Raw genomic sequence first — 23,899 nt, 5'->3', positions numbered from 1 at the left:
TGATGAAAAGTGGTTCTATTTGAACCCTGAGGAAAGAAAGTTTTACCTTCTTCCAAAAGAAGAAAACCCTTATAGGTGCCAACAATAAAAAAGATTCAAGGTTAAGGCTATGTTCATGGGAATGATAGGGAAGCCGCTATATAGCACAACTGGGCAGCTACTACATTCAGGGAAGTATGGGATATTCCCTTTTGTGTACACCACGAGGGCAAAGAAAAAGAGTAAGAACAGGGAGGCTGGGACTCTTGAAACTAAGGCTGTACAGAGTGTCACTAAGGATGCAATAAGGAAAATGTTAATGGAGCACATAATTCCAGCAGTCCAGACACAATGGCCTGAAAGTCTACCAAAAAATGTGCTAATTCAGTGGGATAATGCTAAGCCTCATCAAATCCCAAATGATGAAGAGTTCAGGGTAGCATGTACTGCAAATGGTTTCAACATACAACTAGTATACCAACCAGCACAAAGTCCAGGTTTAAATGTCTTAGACTTGGGTTTGTTCAAAGTGATACAGTCACTACAGTACCAGTCATTCCCAAAGACTATTGATGATCTAATTCAGAAAGTCAAAGAAGCATATGAAGAGTTTGATCCAACTCTTAACAAGTATACTTGGTTAAGTCTCCAAGCTGTCATGATTGAAATATTGCTCAAGGATGGTGCTAATAACTTTAACCCTCCCCATATGGCAAAAAAGAAGTTAGACAGGCTAGGAATTCTCCCTGAGTATTTGGAGGTACTAAGGGAACTCATTGAACATGCTGTGAATTATTTAAACACACTTTTCATACCAACAGGTGAAGGTAATGTGGAGGACACAGAAATGGAGGTGGATGCTGACTAAACACAGTTTGGGGTACCAAAGAATCATCACAAAGACTCCCACACATAACCAATGAAGAAAGAAGCAAGTCATTTTGGGTAACATCTTAGTCTTTGCCTTTGTCTTAGTAGTTTCCTTTTGGTTGGGTTTAATGTTTTTTGTTGTTGTGAACTGGTTATGTGTATTTTGGCATACAATTAGAACAAGGTTATATTTTGGCAGTCCTGAATTAGATTCTATGTAATGGTTATGTTTAAGTCATGTATGAGGTGTTTTGGTAAAACATTGATGTAATGAAAGAAATGGTGTTTTAACCTCATTTGAACTACTGTTATTGTTATTGTTTACATCCATCAGTAAGAGCATTTGTTTTCACTTAGAATGGCCAAGTTGTTACCTCTACAACAAATCACTTGTGAATTTATTGGAGCAAATCAAATAAAGCCATTCAATTACAACTGAGTCCCTTCATCATTTGGAGTTTTCCTAGGATATGCACATTTAGGGGAAGGACTCATTCTAGATAAGGCAATCACCAACACAATCACTCAAGGCAACCATCAAAGCATTAACACACTCACAGAAGGCAACCATCATCATTGTCACATAAGTCAACCATCAACACAATAACATAAGGCAACCTATTAGGCATAGAACATAAGGGACTCAGTTCTCTCCTATTATGTCATTGAGAACACTAAAATATAGGCCTATTATCCACCCATGATTGTCAATAAATAGACAGAAATCACAAACAAGATCATCATCCATCAATTACATTCCCCAAAAGCATATACAAGCCACAACTACTCACAGGCAATCATTTAACAACAATAAACCACAAACAAACCGCATAAATAATTATCAATAAGGACTCATAAACAAAACTAAGAATCACAAACATAAATGACCAAAAATGAAGGATTAGAAAGTAGTTACGCTGATCAGTCAATTGTCAGGAAACATTTCTGGGTGGAACTCCATCAGATGAGCCAGATCAATATTCTCCACATCAATAGGGTACCCAGATCAAACCCTTTTGTGTCCAAAAAGAGCACCTTTGCTTTGTTGCTTAGCAGGAGCAGATTTAGCAACCTCAAGGTCGCCATTAATGGCAACATCGGCATCAACAGGGGCCTTATTTTTCACATCTGGGCAGATGGGAACAACTGGAGCGTTCACAGTTGCTTCTTTGCCCAAATCTGCCTTATAAGAGGAATCTTCATCATCGGAGACAATCTCACTAATCTTAACACCATTCCCATATTTCTTGAATCTAGTGCACAACAAAGAAGCCCGACGAATTGGTTTGATTTTACCAGTTCCTCGCTCGCACTTGTAGAGCTGAACACCAGGAGCTGAAAGATCGATTTCCTGTTTCTCAACACCAAGATTCTCATACGAGAAAGGATCAGATGATTTCTTAGGGGGAGAACTCATAATTTCGGTCGAAATTGTTCAGTTCTGAGAAAGAACGAGGTCGAAATATGGAGAGGAGAGAGAGTATACAGAGAAGAGATGTTGAGAGCAGAAGGGGAAACACGTGGAATGCAAGGATTGATGGTTTTATAGACAGATCTAGATTAGGGTTTGACGCCATGGATTAAATGCAGGTGGTTGAAGGTTGAAGATTGCAATGAATGATGAAGCTGGGTAGTTGAATCAATTTGGGGGCAGTATTAAAAGGAAATGAATGAGGTAGTGGGATCAGATTTTTTTGGTGGGAATGGTTAGATAGTAATGTTAGATTAGGATTTTAATATGTTGTAGTTAAGTACTTAAGTGTATGTTAATCATTTTATAATAAGGGTAGGAAGGTAATTTTGATTTAAAAAACATACCAAAATTGGAAAAAAAAATTGTTGCAATAAAAGATTAGCACCCATTTTTAGTATATGTTGCAATTAACTGTTAACAGAGGAAGTATGTATTTTTGTATATACACTTATATATATAATAAAAAATAATCAAAGATCATTAATCCGTAGTTAAAAATCACTAATCAATAGTCAAATAGTTCAGTTCAATTCAGTTCAGCTCTAATAAGTTCAGTTCAGTAAATCATAACAGGCCCTAAAACAATAAGAACTGGGATTAATTTATAAGGATTTTTTTAGAATCAATAAAAATTCAGCTTATGTAAAATCTGAATTTTTTTTAATTAAACTTTAACTTGAAATTTTTAACAGCCCGTTAATATGTTTTAATTAAAATAGTCAACTAATGCAATTAAAGCTCTAAAAACATGATTTAGAATGGTTTTAAACCCTAAAATCAATATTTTTACAATCTGTTTAATCACCAATAATAAGGTATTAACATTATATAATCACAAAGTATTTAGTTAAGTCAATTAATCACGTTTTAAGCCCTAACATATGACTTAAATCCGAAAATTAATCCAAGAATTTTAACATCATAAGAATCATAATATTGTAGTCTTTTACAATAAATAAACACTATTAATCAATAATAATAACAATTTAAACTTAAGACTATATATATAAAGACTAGAGCTGGTTGGCTGGCTAGGCGTGCGGTGGTTAAGGGGCGGCAGCAGGTGGCTCTAGAGGCAGCAGCAAGCGGCAGTGCAGTTGGTAGTTCGAATTTTTTTTTTTTTTATCATGAAAGCAATAGCAACAGCAATAAGGAGGGAAAACTAATCATACTTCTTCTCTCTCTCTTTAGGTTTTAATTTTATTGGTACTTTAGGTCGGAAATAGTCTAATAAATTAGACTATATCCGACCATTTTTCTTTTTAATTCACTTTTTTGTTATTTGATTTGTTTTGTTCACTCCATTTATGAGAGTCTGTCCCAATTTTTTGGGGGGTGTTAAAATACCGCCAACGATTTTTATCAAAATCGCACGACATTTAAGGTGAATGTACACCAATACCCTTACTATACCCCCACCCATTTCCTCTTTCTCTTTAATTTTTTTCTCTTTCATCACCAATAAGGGCCACAACCACCACTTCCCAACCACAACAACAGTTGTACGTTGAAGATAAAGTGAAGCAGTGGGCCCGGCGGTAGTACGTCGGAGGTAGAAGGGCAGCGACGACGACTTTCTTTCTCCGATCTTTTGTTATTAAAATCTCTGGCTCTCACAATCGGCACACAAAACCAATTAATCAACACGATAACCGGTTTTGGATGCCAGTTAACCGTGGTCAATTAGCGTGCAAAACCGGTCACTTGGGACGGTGACCGGTTTTGGACGCCATTTATCGTGGTAAACCAGCGTTGGAAACTGATTACCGTTCCGGGTGATCGATTTTGCACACCGGTGCTGGTCGCCAATAAAAAAAAATAAAAAAAAAACACCTTCCAGAGTGACAAGGGAAGGTAGTGGGTCGTCGTTTTGCGATGGTTGTTGATTGGTGACCCGTTGTTGGTGGTTGCCGGAAATATAAGGAGATCGGTAACTTTAAAAAAATTTGGTACCTCTTGCCCTTGCCCTCTTGGTTGTTGTGGGCGGTGATGGTGCAGTGGGTGGTGGTGGTTGTGGTCATGGTGGCGTGGGTGGTGGTTGGTTTTGTGGAGGCTTTTGTGGTGGTTGACGATTGAGTTTGAGGTTTGCTGAACTTAGGAGAGAGAATGCAAAGTGGGGATGAGTAAGGGTAAATTTGTCCCCTTTTTCTCTTTTGTTGGCGGTTTGATAAAAAACGTTGGCAGTATTTATTAATCCACGTTTGTTTTTGGGGTTTTTCCCAATTTTATAAGATAGATGAGAATTATATTTTTAAGGGTTTAATAATAATTGAGAATGTGTTCTTTCAAAAAAAAAAAAAAAAAAAAAAAAGAGAATGTGATTTGGATTCATATGTGTTTAGGATTCGTCATCAACTCTACAATCAAAACATCAGCGCAGATTGCGAAGATCTCTACTTGGAAAGATGCAAAAACATCTAAAATCAATAATCGCGTTAAGTTTGAAGCAGTGGAGTGTGAGCTATGCCCGATATGCAAAAGTACTTATGAATTTGATTGTAAAAGTTATGTTATTTTCTCTAGATATGTGGTTTACAAGTCTTTATTGTTATTATAAATGTCGTATGAATATTTATTATACTTCATAATATTCTTCTTTACTTTTTTTTTAAAAAAAAAGGAATAAGGAATAAGGAGTGAGATAGGTTATGCGTGAGTTTTGTGAGGGAAAAAAAAAAAAAAAAAAAAAAAAAGAGTGAAGGGTTTAAATAATAATAAATGATTTGGGGTTCCCAGTCCAATTGGAATTAGGATAGCTTGTTTAGGCCCAAATACATACCAAAGGTTTGAAATAAGATGTAAAGTTGGGTTATGAGGTAATTTGGACTAGGCTTTTAACTTATATGGGTAGCATAATGACTGACAATATAATAGTTAGCAAGGTAGTTGTTGAAATAAGAAATAATGACTAAATAATTTAGTTTTACTTTACTATATTTCCAAAATATTTTTAAAATACATAATTATCATAATATAATCTTATAAATAAATAATAAAATATAATTGTAATTTACTCAAAATTATGGGGGATCACAAGTATGGGCGGACCAAGTTGCATCGTAGGGTTGTGCCCTTTGGCTATGTCCTCCACTTTGTTGAGGATTGTCATGAGGATGTGCCCTTTGACCCGCGACGTCCTTCTTGACCTGGTGGTTGGGTTGAAGGCCTCGCTTAATTGCTCTTTAGGGCGTCAGTCATCTATTTGAGAGTTTCTTGAAGTGTATTGTTTTTTTGTTTTTTGAATATTGAAGTGTATTGTTGAACTGCTCGATCAACTTTTCTAGATCTTGTCTAGTCACCGATTTCTGATCCCCATGATTAAAGATTGGTTAAATTCTATGTTTTCACCTTAATCTTATCGGTTGAATTGCTGGTTATTTTGTTGATGGAGTGGGCGTAACTGTCCCTTGGTATAGTTCTGCCCACCGATATTCTGAGAGGGGTTGGTTTGACGAGTGCTTACCATATCTTTTTGTTTGATGCTTCCCTATAAATGATGCCAATTTGTTTCTGCAAAAGAATTTTAAGATGCGTAAGTGGGGGAGCCTGCTCGTATAGTCGAACTGAGTCCTGCAAAACAGAGAGAGTCAATTGCGCCCGGGGGTGTTCCCGAGAAAGTTTATAAAGAGAGATTGTGCACAAAATCAATTACCTGGTTAATCAGTGTACACCAATATTTTGGAGATAATTAATTGACAGATTAGGGTTTGGATTAGGGACTCTAACCGTTCGGCCCTTTCTTGGCCACATTAGTCTTTCCCGGGATGCGTGCTATGCACGATTTTTGAACATTACAATTTTACAACCCTTTGTTCCGATAATTCCTAATAGCTACACCCCCTTGTAGCCATAACTACCTACCCCCCCCCCCCTCAAATTACAATAAAACCCTTACCCACACCCCACTAACCATGTAGTTACCTGCAGTTACTACCCACTAACCACAGTAAATGCATGTAACCGCCCTTTCCTCACATTTATATACAAAAAAGAAAAAAATATCAAAACCTTCATTTCAAACCCATTTTCGTGAAATTCTCTCTCATCAAAACCAAAATTTTGCATGAAAATCACTACAAATTGCTTCAAAATTACTGCAAATTGCATCAAAACATGTAAAAATTTCTGACATTCGAGATGAAATTCGTCAATCGCAACAAAATTCCGAAAAAGAAGAGTAAGAATTTGTTCATTTAAGTAGAATTTTGAGTGTAAACCCTAGATTTTATATTTTTTTTTGCGTTTTGATATTCTAAAACAAAATCTACTATAATTACACTTATTTTTGTGCAAAATAGACTAAAATCTACTATATTTGATGGTATTTTGTAGAAACGAAACAAAGAAGAACACTTCAAAGGTTCAGTCGGAGAAAACGGTTGCTGAAAAAATGTTCATTTTCGATAAATGTTCATTTTCATTTTGATAGATGTTCATTATGATATTAGTATATGATCATTTACATTCTTACCTTACATCTACTAGGGTTCATTATTGAGAGAAGATTACCCTAATTTTTTTTATGATCTTTACATATTAATGAATATTTACTGGTACTTAAAAATATGTTTATTTTAATGTAAATACGTACATGTTCATTCTCATTTTGAAAATATCCACATAGACTATAATAATACATATTTAACTTCATATTAAATTATATGCTCATGAGCGTCATTTGAATATTATATCACATACATTTTAGCTCTAATATTGATAGATGTTTATTCGAATTTGATACATAGATGTTCATTTGGATATGTATATATTCACACATACATTAATGTATGTTCATTCACATGTCAAAATATGTTCAAAAATAAATCACATATTGTTCTTTCATCATAAACCTTTGGTGATTCTATATTAAAATATAATTTAATCTTATGGTATTTTATCCACATTTAATATCAATACATATTAAGTTGTATTTTGACATATTGAATTAATATTTTTAATGGTCATTTACATTAATAGATATTCATTTGAATTTTTTTATATATGCTCTTTTTCATATTAATACACGTTCATTTAGAATTTAATACATGTTCATTTAGATTTTATATATTTTCATTTTCATATTGAAATATTTTTATATATTTATAGTGTGTTCATTTCTGAATTTGTAATTATTATTAAGAGTAAAAGTTCAATTTTAAATCCTTAGATTTAACGTACTTTTGTTTGGAATGTGATGTTATAATTTTTTTTTTTTTTTTAAAAAAAAAAACTTGATCGATGTCTTATTGTACAGGATAATCAAGTAAGGAAGTTGAAGGTAGGCGATAAATATATTGTGCTCATATTATATATTTCATGAAAAACACACATATATATATTAGAGGTGCAACAAGGAGGATATACATATATACACTTTATTATATCAAATGTAACAAAGAATGTTCATTTAAACAAGACACATATGTATTTGTCAAAAAAAATTAAAAAAAAAGACACAGATATACATTTGGTTCACTTTCATGTTTATGAAACAATTATTACATGTAATAATATAGTTATATAGAAATGCGTTATTATTGTAATTAGATTAAATTTATTTTATATTGGAAATTATTTTTTAACAACGTTTTATTTAAATAAGTAGAATTCTAAAACGTATGTATTTGTATATTATACATCTTACTGTGAAACTTACACATGCCTCTTGAAATGAACATTTGATGATACAAAAATGAACATTTGATGATACAAAAATGAACATTAGATGATGCAATGCTTCTTACAATAAAAATGATTTGAACGCGGTAATTCTTATAAATTAATTTTCTCCCCTTTTTTTTGTAGAAAATTCTTAGAATTCAATTCAGAAAATATATTAATTTGAACAAAAAACTCCTTGTTATAAAAATGAACATCTAACGATACATAAATGAACATTTACCAATTCAAAAATGAACATGTTATAAACATTTGCAGGAAATTCATAAATGAAAAGGGGCGGGGGCGAGGCACTCGCGGAGGGTGGGGGTGTAGGTAGTGTTCATTGCCGTGGAGTGTAAGTAAAAATTTGAACCAATAATAGTGTAGTTGGGTCGAGTTCGCAAAGAGATTTCCAATGATATATTATAAGCCCAATTTCGATGAACAATGAGGAAATTATGGCCAAAGTACTAAATTGGGTCTGAAATGATTTTATGGCCCAATGATCTAGTGAAGGGCCTATTAATTATTATTCCTAAAATTATTAGGATTGATTCTAATTTTCTAGAGTAGTCTAGAAAATTATTTTTGAGTTCTAATAGAGTTAGGATTAATTATTATATCTTTTAAAAATATGGAGTTTGATTTCGAATAAAACAAGTGTCTTATTATGATAAATCTGATTTGAAATTGATAAACACGGAGTTTAATTATTTAATTATATTAAAGAAAGGATTCCGTACAAAAGTGCGTTTTATCTTTTAATTAGCGCCAAACGACAGGCCCTGTTGCCATGCGTGATGCTCGTCGTTTCACGCTGGATCCTGTCGCTGGCGACAGGAGCCAGATTTATTCCGATTCGAATTCTAGTTCTTTTCTATCGTTTTCGGACTATTTTTTCTATAAATAGGGTCGTATTTCCCCGTTTTAAATCATTCACAATCATCAAAAATCATCTTTTCTCTTCTCTGTCAGCAATAGCTTATTCTTTCTCCCTCTTTCTAAGTCTTCCCTTTTACAAAATACCGCATTCACAAGTTCTAGAAACACCTAGCCAAGCTCGAAGTTGCCTTCGCCCTCGACGTGAAAGGTTGATAATTTCTAAGGGTTTGGTCCCAAATCCCTATTTCAATTATTTATTTGTTTGATTAAATATTTTTCCTGAAGTTACTAACGTGTGTATTTTGTTATTAGAAAGAGATACGAGGCATCAAAGTAAGTAATTTAATTGCTTAATTATTCTTTTGATATATAAATCATGTTTATAATTTTATATTAATTTCTAGTATCATGTTTAGGTTGTTTCCTATTCTTTCTTATATCATGTTAGTATCATGTTAGGGATGAAGCTTTGGTCTTTACTGTTTAGTGACATGCTAGGATTTGTTATTAATCTTGTTAGTATCATGCCTTGGATCTTGCTATTATTATGCTTTGATGAGAATATTATTATGATGATGATTGTTGCTATTATGTTGCTTGATATTATTGTTGGTATTGCTTGATCACGCCCTTTCTTGCAGGTTTAAAGGGAATTGTATTTGTAATCACGCTTAATAAGATAATTAATAATCTTGTTTAGGCTAATATGATTATAATTCAAGTGATCTCCAATAATAGCTTTATTTGTGCATTAATATTCAACCAACATAAATAAACAGGTTTAGGATTAATATATTGATTGTATATTAGTCAGAAAGTGCACATGAATATGAGAAGGATAAAGTAGAGGCCTATTTTTAGGGCAGATTAAATCTCTTTTAGGTTGGATTTGTACCTTCATCCCCAAATATCCAGCCATGGTTCCAGACCACTATGGAGTTAGCGATCTCATGGATCGTCAAGGGGTGTAACCTTCACCCTGTGAACGGTTTACAAGTTCCTAAAACTTGTTGGCGACTCTTTTGCTCTATCTTCCTTCCCTTTGGACGCCACCATGCTTAAATGTATGATCACAGTGAGGCTCAAGTGGGGATGCTTGAAATATTCCCTACAGTAAGCTATTGATTTCCTCATGTATTAGAAATTAAGAATTTCTCTACTAAAGGAAGACTGGCTATAGTTCAACTTTTCTAGGCATTTTGTGTTAATGAAGGACACCTCCCTCGTTAATTAGGCGTTTAGTGTTAATCTAGGACAGCTCCCTCGTTTATCCCTCTCAAGCACGTATTGATGATTTCGCAAAGCATCTCATCGACCCCAAAATAACTAGTTCGCTCATCACATGAATAATTCCCACCACCCCCCTAGTTAAAAATTCAAGTTGAGTAAGATCAAAAACAATAACAGTAGAAACATCAAGAAGCGAAGGAATAAGAAACCTGAGTAGAAACCTAGTATCAAATTGACTACGATACACACTTCCTGGAGCAGGATTCTGCAACTTTGGTTCACGTGCTCTTTATTAATCATACAAATTATACATAGTACTAAAGATGGGCAATGGGTCGTGCCGTGCCGCGGTGGTGGGCGTGTCGTGCCGGCTCTGCGGCGGGCCTATATTTGGCACAACCCAGCCCACGGCACGGCACGGCCCACGTGTCTAGCGCGCCGTGCCGTGGGCCAGACCGTGCCACTTTTATATATATATATATATATATATATATATATATATATATAATGTAAATAAAAAACGATATATATATATATTTTTTAGTACAACTTAATTTTATATAAATAATGTTATTAATTTATGTTTATGTTAATGTTAATATATTTTGTTTTGAACAACTTTATTTTAATTAAGGTTATATAAATAATTCTATTAATTTAGCAAAAAAACAACAATACATATAATAAAAAAAAATTATGAGTGCCGTGTCGGACCGTGCCCTCGTGCCATGTGTCGTGCCGGCGTGCCGACCCACGGGCCGGCCACCGTGCCGCCCGCCGTGCCCGTGCCGATTCCCAGATTTTTGTTCACGGCACGGCCCAGGTGGGCCGCCGTGCCGTGCCGGAATCCTATTGGGCCGTGCCCATCTTTACATAGTACTATCATTATGGCATACCAATTTGATGCTGATAATTAAGAAAAATACTTAAAAGAGTACTACTAACATTAACATTTTTACTAGGATTTTAATAAGATTTGACTCATTTGTAGATCAATTTAATACAAGTCAATAAAAAAAAAAAACACAATCACAAGACAAAAATATAGAACTAAGAGCACAAGACTATAAGCCGGATAAAAATCAGTATTTTAGATAAAGACCTCCAACTTTTTAGCTCAGATTCCCAAAATAAGCTGAATGATCAAGCTCTTATCCTCTGAACAACTTCATTACTCCTTTCATTTCAGAAACATCATACATTAAGTTGTTGATTGCGTGAAACTTTTGGTCTTCGCATGTACATCAGTTAATTAAATTCGGCAAATCTAAACTAATTGTAGTTTGTAAGTCGCTCTTTTCAAATAGTAGCAGTTGTAGGATAAAAATATCACATCTATAACTCTGCTACATTTTTAGAAAAAATATGATCGGCAGTACATCATTTTCTAACCACCTAGGTCTTTCTGACAAGGGTTATCTATGGCATTATCAACACCTGACAAGATTGGTGTGCACAATCAATTGGGTTCGACCACCTAAACTCTTCCATTGTGCCTCCAAATACTATTGCGATACTTGGTTACATGTTTCTATGCCAAGTCTGACTTTATTCCTGTACCCACCTTTTCCAGCTGCTGGATCTGTTCTTAAGCTATTCATCAATGGTTTATCATCCTCTTCATATGCTACTTGTCTCAGCACAACTTGAGTTAATTTGTTTCTATTGAATGCCCATAGCATTGCGAGAAAAGCATTCTGAATGCTATCATAAGATTCACACAAGTCTCCCATTACTTCTTTTGACCCAAATTCCTAAATCAACCCCACCCCCCCCCCCCTCTCCAAATGTATACAAATTTATACTCTGTACTATCAACAAACTACACTTTGAAAATGTCAAATAAAAAGTATTTTTCTAGTACAAATTATTATTACCCTACAAATCTACAATCATTAGACCCGACCTCCCCTCCAAATGTACACAATTTATACTCCGTACTATCAACAAACTACACTTAGACAATGTCAAACGAAAACCTTTTTTCCAGTACAAATTATTATTACCTTACAATCATTTAACTCAACATCAATTTCATCTCTAATATTCATAAAAACAAATTGGAATTTTTCAATGTGTAAAATTTAACACAATCAAAAATACTTATACCCTAAACACCATATTAGCATAGTTCAATCGTAACATAAAAGGTTCTTTTTTTTTCAATTAAATTTAAATTGAATTTTCTGTATACAACAAGTTAGGATATGTCACCCTCCTCACTGGACGTATACCCAATTCAATTAAAATAGATAAAAAAAAAATCAAAATTAAGTCAATCTTAATTTCTTTCGTTTTCTACTATATAGCCGAAAACATTTTTATTGATTCATGTATGAGATATTTTAAACAAACTTAGTCATTTAAAACAGATCCATTTAAGGTGCATATTAAGTTTCATTTACATGTTATTTGTGTAGTTCATGTAAGAAATCAATATCAAGAGAATTCTTATTCTATGCATTTCAAAATGTGTTTAATAAGATCAACTTTCTATAATTCTTCTTATCTCCGACATCCAAAAATACATAAATTATTGGAGGCCGCATAAAATGCAAGTGAAAGAATTAAAAATATAAATAATTGGCCTAACACATGTACAAAGTATAAAATGCTCAATCTTATTCAATTTATTTACCAAAATCGAACAACATCAACTAAACGAGGAAATAAATTAGGAATAGATTGATCATATTGATCAATCCCTTCAAATCAATTTAAAAATAAAAGGAAATAAATCATTACATAAAGTGATGCAAAATTTTGGTCTTGATCGACCTTGAATTATTTGGAAGATAACCATATTTCTTGTAGTTATATAGGTGACCAAACACAATAAAAATAATGACCATTATAAGGATAATAAGTGCAAAAAGATCCTCCACAACACGCATAAACATCACAAGTGTACCCTCGAAGGGCACAATATTGCAACAATTTTCTACCATGCCGCCCTTGTGTTTGTGTAAAACCACCTTTTCCTGAAACTTCTAGTCCTCCGGGTGTTTTACATAGTACATCTACAACATGACCAAATGTAATCGACGTTAATTTTAAAATTGAGAGTTCCCTTAGAAAATGTATTACAAGAGTAATGTTACGGAGTACAATTTAGACTATAAATGGAGTAATATTTAAAGACTATGTGTATAATTGATCCATTGACATTTGACAATGGAGTCTAATACTTTGTCGATACATTAATTTAATTTAAATTTTTTTTTTTAAAAAAAAAACATATTTATGTACTCCCTACGTTTGTTAATAATCACAACACTTTGATTGGTAATTTGGTATACATGCCAATGAACAACTTTGACCAATAATATTTATAAAAATTTATCATTAAGAAGTATGAAATTAAATTTTAATAAGATGAAAATACACATAAAAATTAATTCAAATTATTTTATATGGCAACATCCATATTTTTTTACATATTGATAAAAAAAAAATATAGTCAAAGTAAGCATATGAATAGTACAAAAGTCAAACTATTGCAATTATAACGAAACGTACGGATTGGAGTATAATTTTGTTTGATTTGTCTTTATTTATAGTATTAAATTCAACTCTTTTATCAATAATTTTTTTACAATGCAAATTAAAATATGTTATTACTATTACAAATAATATGCATTGAAAATTGTATTAAAAAAAAAAAGAGTTTTTTTTCAAAAACTACATGATAAACCCAAATTTTGTGAAAAAAAACCTAATAAAAAAAAAACCTTGTAAGATACTACCAAATTAAAAATAAAATGTTGTAAAATACTTCCTTTGGCTGAATTTTCACTCTTGACCTACCTCAAAACACCCTCAAAACCACCACGGTGATTGGTTTCCAAGGTGCTAAAGTTATTTTCGGGGTGGTTGGGGGATATTCTGAATTGGTGAGAGTAGTTTTGTGCTCCGGATGGTGGTTTTTGGGGTAAGAGGTGATGGTTTTGGGGTAGGAGGGTGGTTTCGGCATGATGGAGACAATTCAAGCAGGTTGTGTTGGTTTTGGGGATAAAAGTGGTGGCTTAGCTTGGGGATGTTTTGAAGTGGGTCAACAGTGTAATTCCGTACAGAGTTAGTATTTTATAACATTTTACCTTTTATTGGATAATTTATTACAACTTCTTTTTATCAAGTAATTTGTCACAAAATCTGGGTTTTATTAGGTAATTTTTAACGGAAAAAAAAAAAAAAAAAAAAAAAAAAAAAAAAAAAAAAAAAAAAAACTGAATGAAAACAACTTAAAGAAACAGATTGAGTAATATAAGTTGATTACCAGAAGAATGAAACAGAAGAATTCCTAATATGAGGAAGAGCTTAAAATGCACCATTGAATCTTTTTCCATTTGTACTTCTATATTTGTAAGAATGATGATATTAATTTGATCAATTTTATTGTTCATATTTATAAGACAATAATTCCAATCATTCGAGATTGGTATGAGAAAACAAAATAAAATATTGCTCATGCACATGCCTTTCCTTCTGGCCAACTGACTTTTGTTTACTATTTGATTTATCGAAATTTTACTTAGGAAGCAACTATATTGTATTAAAGCTTCTAGAAAAATGATAGTACAACTTCTAGAACTATAAATTAAAGAAACCATCATAGCTAAAAGTCTTCGCGTTGCAAAATTATTATTTTCATTTCACACGATGGAGTGAAAATGCTACGGAGTAATAACGTTATAATTCCTAAGAAACGGATAAAATAGAAAATTCTTCACATTAAAATACATTATGAAACGAATGCAGTATTTAAAACCATGTGTTGAACGCTAATTGCAATAGTTATCAAAGTACGTGCTAGTTATTATTACGGAGTAACACTTTAATTATTTTATGCACTTGAGAATAATGTCTTAACGACGCTAGCTACATTGTTAGAGTACTCACTCTTGTATGCCCATGATTTGCATTGGAAGTTCCCGAGTGCTCCATGTACGCATTGTGATTAACTCGCGATGCTAGTAACAATTTGGCCTCATTTTGTACCATAGCAATTAATCTTAGAAAGGTAACTTTATTCTAATTAAACTTTGTTTGATCTCTGCTAACCTATTGAGATTGTATTAAACTTTATAATGGAGCAATCAAAGTCTTCGCTATTCATGAAAAGTCCGCTCTAATTTAGAATATTTATTTTACTTAAGCATCTAATAATTTCAAGGTTGAAAATTAATAAAAACAAATTAAATAGACAAACTAGTGGAGAACAACATATAAAAACACACAACTAGGAAAAATATATACATTATACAATAAGTCAATAATAAGTTGAAATCATAATATTAGGCTCTTTCTACATAATGTTTCTACATAAAGTATATGAATTAGATGTAGAGCTGTTAATAAAGGGTCTCGGTTCAATTAACCAATCGAAATCTAACCCGATGATACCCGAAGAATTTGGATATTACCTCTGTTCCATTTTAGTTGCAATAAAGGGATATTATTTGTAAAAGATACAAAAATTCTTTTATTGCAATTAAATGAAATGGATGTAATATCCAAATTTGATGTATCAAAACTGGCCCGAATCAATTTGATGGTACAAAATTGGCCCGAATCAATAAGATGTTAATCAAACATCTTATTTAACCTGAGAATGGATGACCTTAAGAAGATGGGTTGAGTCAAGTGATTGGTCTTATTGGATCAAATGGAAACAGATTTCAGGTCGAACCAGATCACAAGTTATGTTGGTCATGTTAATTGCAATTGTTTTTGGGTTAAATCCCGTTTTAGTTTGAACCTGTAGAAATCCTACCAAATTGTCAAAATCAATGTTGAGTGTTGACTTAAACTAATACGGAGTATGAGATTAACTCTATTTAAACATAACTCAAACTGAATCCAAACTGATTTTTACACAAAATAATAAATTTTACTCCGTATAATTTTACCTGGAGTGACCTTATTCGATCTTATCCGTCCTAATAGAACAACATCATATTTCGAAACCAACATGACTCGACCCTTACATAACCAATCTAATTATGACCCATAAAAATATTGTATTAAAATTAAATTCACGTAATTAGGAATTCTACTACATTTATTTAGTGTGGGCAATGCCCCGTGTTATTGATTGGTTTTTGAGATTAATGCTTTGGCCCGAAAGTCAAATCGTAACCCACATAATTAATACTACCTTCGGTCCAATTTTCACGCAATAAAGGGAGAAGTTGCGGTTCCCAAGTCAAAGATCTTAAATATAGTTAGTGAAAGATAAGGGCACACTTTAAGTATTAATCCAACCCAATAAAATTCAACTAAAATTAAACTAATAACCCAACACCACTAGCACCACCTGCAGCACCGAAATACCCACCACCACCACCCAGTAGCACCGAACAACTACCGCGCCCACGATCTACAACCACCACCGCACCCACGAACCACCAGCGCAACCACGAAACCACCGGTCCACCAACGCAATCACGATCTGCTACCCCCGCACCCACGAAACTACCACCGCACCAAGGAAACCACGACCACACCAACGAAACCACCAACCCACCGAACCCGACAATCTGAAACCACGAGCCGACCAACACCGAAACAAACAACCCAGCACACCGACACAACCAACCCGCCGATCTTAAACCACGAGGCCGCTGATCTGAAACCTACCGACTTCCCCGCCGCTCTTAACACCACGAAACCACCATGAAAAAAATGGGTTGGAGGAGGAGAGAGAACATTTGAGGGGAAGGGGGTTTAATTATTTAAGCTTGGGGTTTAATCTAATGAAATCAGATTTGTAATTTAATAAGGTTATTTTTTTAAAAAAAATAAGGGTATATTGGTTATTTACTACCCAAAAACATACTAAAAAGGGAAGAAACACAATAGTTGCGAGTAATGTGAGCCATCCGTTTTAGGAAATTATTACGAGTAAATTGGACCGAAGGTAGTAATTAAATAATAGGCACAAACACTTGTTTATAATGTGACCTAAGTTAGGATAGATTTATTTAAAACAATTTGTGCAACTTTAATTCTTTAAAATGGAAATATCTTGTTATTGATTTCTCTTAGATGGTAAGCTACCAATGAAGTTGTGAAAACAATGGATACTTTATTAACTAATGAAAGAATTGCTTTCCTTTCACCCTTTCAAGAAATTTTTTTATAGTCCCTCTATTTAAAAGTGCTTAGATTTTCTTTATGTTGGAACATTCCTTTGAGAGACCTTTCAATTTTTGTCATAAACTAACTTGAGATCCCGTCAAAAAACAAAAAAAAAAAACAACAAAAAAAAAAAAACTAACTTGAGCTCATGCATAAATGTATACATTTCAATTTTGGTTATGAACTAGCTCCTGCTCATGAATAAATGTATACATTGACAAGATTCGCGAACACCAGGCAAAACAAAAAGGCTAAAGATTGAAATCTTTAATCACTTTCTGTTAAAATCGGTCTTCTACTACAGGCCCCATATCCCACGTGCTGATCCTTGCTTGTTGCTTGGCCGAGAAGTCAGTTCATACAATATCCTTGCAAAAGTATCAGCATGCTTACTTTCCGTGAAGAGTATCTCTGCAAATGCGTTCTCATATGCAAGGAGTGGAACTCGATTTTGTGGCTCAGAGACTAGGCTTTCTAAGATCGTAGCTGCCTTCCGACAAATTTCAGGAACAGGATGTGGTGCCTTAACTACTTTCAACAGTCTATCTATAGCCCTGGAAGTCATTTTTGGCATATAAATGGTTAGTGATCATCCTTAAGTAGGTGGACCACAAAGCTATTAGAGGTGATAATGGAAAGAAATCTCACCATCGTTCACTTGCCAGATTTAACCGGCAGTCCATATTGACCTCCACAAGATTGTAGAGTGCCCCCACAGCCGCTGCCTGTGCATCGACTGCTGGTAAGCTCAGTAGATCAACTAATCGTTTGTAAATCTGCAAAGATATGGATGTTATCAAGATATCCAAGAGTTTTATATGGAACTTGAGGAAAGCTGTAGATGTTAAGACAGTAAGTAGCTGCAACCTGGGTAGCAAATGAAAGAAGAAATGTTTCATTATCAGGATTTATAATCAGACGGCCAAGCAGTTCTGCAGCAGCACAATGCCACGCTTTGACCTGAGAATCAAGCATGCCCATGATAGCTTGAACTGCACTCTTTTCCCTGGATCCAAAAAGAATATTAATAACAGGCTCATACTTTCAGCGATCAAATAGCTCATTACAGATGCAAAACAAATGCTCACGTCATATTAATATATGAAGGCTTTGAAGAGCTGAATATTCGTAGATCAAGATATGGGCCCAAATTGACTATTGTCTCCAGGGCATTTGTCACAAGTTCTTCATCCTCTGGAAGAAAGACAGAAGTTGATAAGCATCATTACTGAATGACCTCAAACAGGAAATTTTGAATTTTAGCATAAGACATTGTAAAAAGCCCTCCCCGCCCCCTGCAAAACAGCAAATGAGCAAAACAAATAATTTGAAGGATAAAATATTAACATAGATGATTCATGGTGCAACATTCTAAGTGGATACATTTTTCTGATATTAAATGGATGATGACTGTTGTAAGAGAATGTCTTGAACAATAAGAATTTCACATTGAAGGAGAATCAGTTAAGCCTTTCAATGATAACATACAGTCTTCATTAAGTTTAAAACTTAAAACTAAACGTATTTAGTTACTATCACCTGTGTTTTGATCTTCTATACACTGAAATACAGTTTCCAAACAATGACGGTGCTGTGCCATGATAATTTCATTTTCATACATGAAAGAGAAATTACGGAGGATATTTGATGCAGCAACAGCACACAGCTGCTTCTCAGCACGCCCATCATCATCTAGATTGAACAAACCATCTTCCTCAAACCACCAACCAGTAGGTCGATGTCTTGCTGCAATTTTTTGTGATGAATAAGAACCAGGGGCAGCACTGCATAAACATTTTCCACAATCAGCTCAAGGGCTGTAAGACCTTTTAACATTCAATCCAGAATCAAGCAAGCATAATGATGACTTAATCAAATAAAATTTACATGGATTGCGAGTAATTGTCACTGGAAGCCAACGCCTCATATTCATTTCCAAAACCAGTTACAAGAGCATTTGCACCCAACAGCCTCACGCGCCGGTTTCTGGAAAGATCTTTAGGTAAAGCTATGTCACGCCAATCATCAATCTATAAAGTAAAAAAGCAAGGCTACAGATCACCTTCCTAATTTAAAAATGTCTTTGTGTAAAGTCAGGAAAAAAATAAGGATAGTGTGTGATATAACATACAATTTGAAGAAGAGCATCTAACAATCCAGGTATCTTAGTCAGTGGGGTAGCATCTTTGCGAATTTCATCCTTTTCTTTGAAAGAGAGTACAGTAAGAGTATTTAGTGCCCATGTCAGATCACTCTTCAAGCCACTTTGCAGAGCCAAAACAATCCTTTTCTGGTTTTGATCTGAAAATCCCAAAGAGTTTAAATCTTAAAGTAACACCTACATAGATTTGTAGAGACAGGAAAATATACATACATAAAACTAAACATAACATTAAAGAGTTTAAATCTAATATTGTGCATCGGTAGTGAAACATAACATTAAAGTAAATAGTGTGATTTCGAAAGTATATAACCAATTGCAACTCTTTATACACGACTTTGTTAGCTTTAAATGAAGAAAACACATTGACAATAATATAAACAGCATTGACAATAATCTATTTAATCTACAAATTTATATTAAATTAAGTTTTCATTAATTTAATATAAAAATTAATGAAAAAACCAGTGAAAGTAAATTAAATCAGGTATTCATAATTGTTTCGAATTCCCCACTCCTACTTTTCTATTATTTCTCTCAAAACATCCCTTATTTTCCTAATCTCATAAAATCAAACTGTTTAGCTATGCAACCTATCAAATTCTAGAAATCAGAGAACCCAATTTGTGTGCACAATTCAACAAGTACCATCAAATTAACAGTAACACAATGCACCAAAAATTGAAATCTATGGTGGTAAAATTCTGGTGCTAAAATAATAATTATAATAAAAATGTATACAGGTGACAAAGAAAATATGATTGAAATTGAAAAGGTTGGAGGGAAGTAGAGAGCTAAGCGTAAAAGGAAGAGACATACCAGCAAAAGCACTGTGGACCTGAAGGGTAGGGCCCAGAAGAGTATGAGGAGCGGCAGAATCTGCAGCGGCAGCAACAGCAGCAACGGCAGCGCTGTTAGTTCCACTCCCAAGCGGACGTCCCCTTTTTGGTGGCGGAGTGGCGGCTACACCACCTCCAGACCCTCCTTGCTTTCCCTGTTCTCTTTTTTGCATTTCTTTTTCTGATTTCCGTTTTTCTTCCGCAAATTGAAGATGGCAGAATTTGATGTAATCAACAGAACCGGCTAAATAAAATGAATATTGAAAATGATGAAAAAGAGAGGATGAAGATGTGCTGACCTAGAAAACTAAAATAATTTATAGTAAGAAAACTTTCAAGACAGAGAAGAAGCCGAAAGAAAAGAACGAAGAATACTTTTAGGAGCAGGCGCCCCGTTAATCTCCTCGTTTATCTTATGGCAATGTCGTAATTATTTGCATATGTTTGCGTGCCTGTTCATTTAGAAAACAATTCTATGTTAAAGTAAAAGGTAAATGTGAAATAATCACCCCATACATACAATTAATTCACTACGTGAACAGCTTAAAATAACGGCGACAAAACAGAAACAGTTAGACAACTTGAACAAGTAACTCTGAAATATTAATAACACCAAGAGAAGATCCCAAAAGCAAAGTAAGACAGAGCAATAGCTAATGCTAATGTATCTTGGAGAGATGTTTAAAAAATATCCCATGACACTTTTGTTAATAAAAAAATTTAACATAATTAAAATAATAACAAAAAAGATGCAAGTTAAAAACCGCGTATATTAGAAAAGATGTAGAGTATAAGCTAAAAGCTCCCAACAGCTCCCAAAATTGTTGTGCCAGATAGAAAGAAGGAAAGCTGCTGAAGAAGAAGAGAGAGAGGAAATCTTGTGCAAAGAGGGAGTTTCTCAGCTAGGCACTGACCTTGAATTTTCTCATCTGAAGGTAATTTTGAGAATTCTATGGAATTTTGTTTTTAGAATGAAATCTGAAATTGTGGTCTATCTATTTGAGTGTTGGAGAATTTAGTTAATATTGCCATTATGAGTTGATTTGTTGCTATTTTTTCAGATAATATTCTGAATTTGGGAGCCTTTCAAGTTGTAGTAATTTAAAGAAAGTGTGGTTGTTCTGTTTGGTTGTTAAACTCTTGCTTTAATTGATGTAGAAGTGGGTTTATATGAAATTATATCGTAGTAAGCTATTGATTTCGTCATGTATTAGAAATTAAGAATTTCTCTACAAAAGGAAGACTGGCTATAGTTCAACTTTTCTAGGCATTTTGTGTTAATCAAGGACACCTCCCTCGTTAATTAGGCGTTTAGTGTTAATCTAGGACAGCTCCCTCGTTTATCCCTCTCGAGCACGTATTGATGATTTCGCAAAGCATCTCATCCACCCCAAAATAACTAGTTTGCTCATCACATGAATAATTCCCACCCCCCGGTTAAAAATCCAAGTTGAGTAAGATCAAAAACAATAAAAATAGAAACATCAAGAAGCGAACGAATAAGAAACCTGAGCAGAAACCTAGTATCAACTTGACTACGATACACACTTCCTGGAACAGGTTTCTGCAACTTTAGTTCATGTGCTCTTTATAGATCATACAAATTATACATAGTACTATCATTGTGGCATACCAATTTGATGCTGATAATTAAGAAAAATACTTAAAAGAGTACTACTAACATTAACATTTTTACTAGGATTTTAATAAGATTTGACTCATTTGTAGATCAATTTAATACAAGTCAATCAAAAAAACACAATCACAAAACAAAAATATAGAATTAAGAGCACAAGACTATAAGCCGGATAAAAATCAGTATTTTAGATAAAGACCTCCAACTTTTTAGCTCAGATTCCCAAAATAAGCTGAATGATCAAGCTCTTATCCTCTGAACAACTTCATTACTCCTTTCATTTCATAAACATCATACATTAAGTTGTTGATTGCGTGAAATTTTTGGTCTTCGCATGTACATCAGTCAATTAAATTCGGCAAATCTAAACTAATTGTAGTTTGTAAGTCGCTCTTTTCAAATAGTAGCAGTTGTAGGATAAAAATATCACATCTATAACTCTGCTACATTTTTAGAAAAAATATGATCGGCAGTACATCACTTTCTAACCACCTAGGTCTTTCTGACAAGGGTTATCTATGGCATTATCAACACCTGACAAGATTGGTGTGCACAATCAATTGGGTTCGACCACCTAAACTCTTCCATTGTGCCTCCAAATACTATTGCGATACTTGGTTACATGTTTCTATGCCAAGTCTGACTTTATTCCTGTACCCACCTTTTCCAGCTGCTGGATCTGTTCTTAAGCTATTCATCAATGGTTTATCATCCTCTTCATATGCTACTTGTCTCAGCACAACTTGAGTTAATTTGTTTCTATTGAATGCCCATATCATTGCGAGAAAAGCATTCTGAATGCTATCATAAGATTCATACAAGTCTCCCATTACTTCTTTTGACCCAAATTCCTAAATAAGATAAAGGGCTGCAGGCACTTTGAAGGAAGTGAGTATAGTTTATTCATTCTACTCATATTTGTGCCCTTGGTTTCTACTTAACTGAACGCCAAATTATCAACCTCACCCCCCCCCCCACTACGCTTTGAAAATGTCAAACGAAAAATATTTTTCCAGTACAAATTATTATTACCCAACAATCATTAAACCCAACATCCCCTCCAAATGTATACAAATTTATACTCCGAACTATCAACAAACTACGCTTAGAAAATGTCAAATGAAAACCATTTTTCCAGTACAAATTATTATTACCTTACAATCATTAAACTCAACATCAATTTCATCTCTACTATTCATCAAAAATTGGAATTTCTCGATGTATACTTAAAATTTAACACAATAAAAAATAATTATACCCTAAACACCAAATTAGCATAGTTCAATCGTAACATATAGGGTTCTGCAACACATTAGCAACCAAATTTCATTTAATTATCAAATTAAGCTCGAAAAATCACATAACATTAAGAACAAAAGGCACATTTGATTGAATTATCAAATAAAGCTCATAATTTTCTTCTCTAGCAACAAAATCGCTCGTTATGATCGTTCATAACCTTACTAGAACCAATATTTCAATAATCCGAACCCTAAATTTACTATACTGACAAATAAAATTAAATTAACGATAAACCCTAAATTGTGAAATTGATATTCGATATTACAAAAAGAAACATCAACTTACCTCAGAAGCTGCTTGCGACAATGGAGAACGTGGAGTGCGCTTCAATGGAAAAGGTTGGGTGCGCTACAATGGGGGAAACTGAGAGAGAGAAAGAGCACAGTATGTAACACTGAGTGTCCTAATTGTTATTTTACGTAATTTTTATTAAAAAATCTGACTTTCTGTATTTTTTAAAAGTGATTTTTACTTTCTTTCATAAAAAAATAAAAAAATAATAATAAAAAAAAAAGGAAAATACAGTACAGTAATAATAAAAGTGATTTTTACTATTGCTTCAAAAAAAATAAATAAAAATAAATAAAAAAAAAAGTGATTTTTACTATTTATACTCCATAAGTTTTATTTTATTTAACTAACTTTAATATTATTTACTACCTCCGTTAAATGCTTTCTGCAACTTTTGCCAAAACATGATAATCAATTTTATCTGCAACTTTCTG

The 23,899-nt window shown here is 33.6% G+C and overlaps 1 protein-coding gene across 1 annotated transcript; it reads right to left on the bottom strand.

Annotated features, from left to right (window-relative positions):
* Positions 1-17,361: 17,361 nt before the first annotated feature.
* LOC145572168 (armadillo repeat-containing protein LFR-like) lies at positions 17,362-23,603 on the bottom strand. The gene is made up of 10 exons (XM_081631187.1): positions 23,460-23,603; positions 20,612-20,688; positions 20,217-20,480; positions 19,368-19,537; positions 19,124-19,266; positions 18,776-19,020; positions 18,325-18,430; positions 18,104-18,242; positions 17,885-18,012; positions 17,362-17,790 (listed from the first exon to the last, which is right to left on the bottom strand). The coding sequence occupies exons 3-10, from the start codon at positions 20,407-20,409 to the stop codon at positions 17,535-17,537; spliced, it is 1,380 nt and encodes a 459-aa protein (XP_081487313.1). The 5' UTR covers positions 20,410-20,480; positions 20,612-20,688; positions 23,460-23,603; the 3' UTR covers positions 17,362-17,534.
* Between the last annotated feature and the right edge of the window lie 296 nt (positions 23,604-23,899).

This window comes from Chenopodium album, chromosome 12 (assembly GCF_948465745.1).
Source record: "Chenopodium album chromosome 12, dcCheAlbu1.1, whole genome shotgun sequence".
Classification (NCBI taxonomy): domain Eukaryota; kingdom Viridiplantae; phylum Streptophyta; class Magnoliopsida; order Caryophyllales; family Amaranthaceae; genus Chenopodium; species Chenopodium album.
The sequence above is the reverse complement of the archived record's forward strand: the minus strand, read 5'-3'. Positions and strand labels throughout refer to the sequence as shown.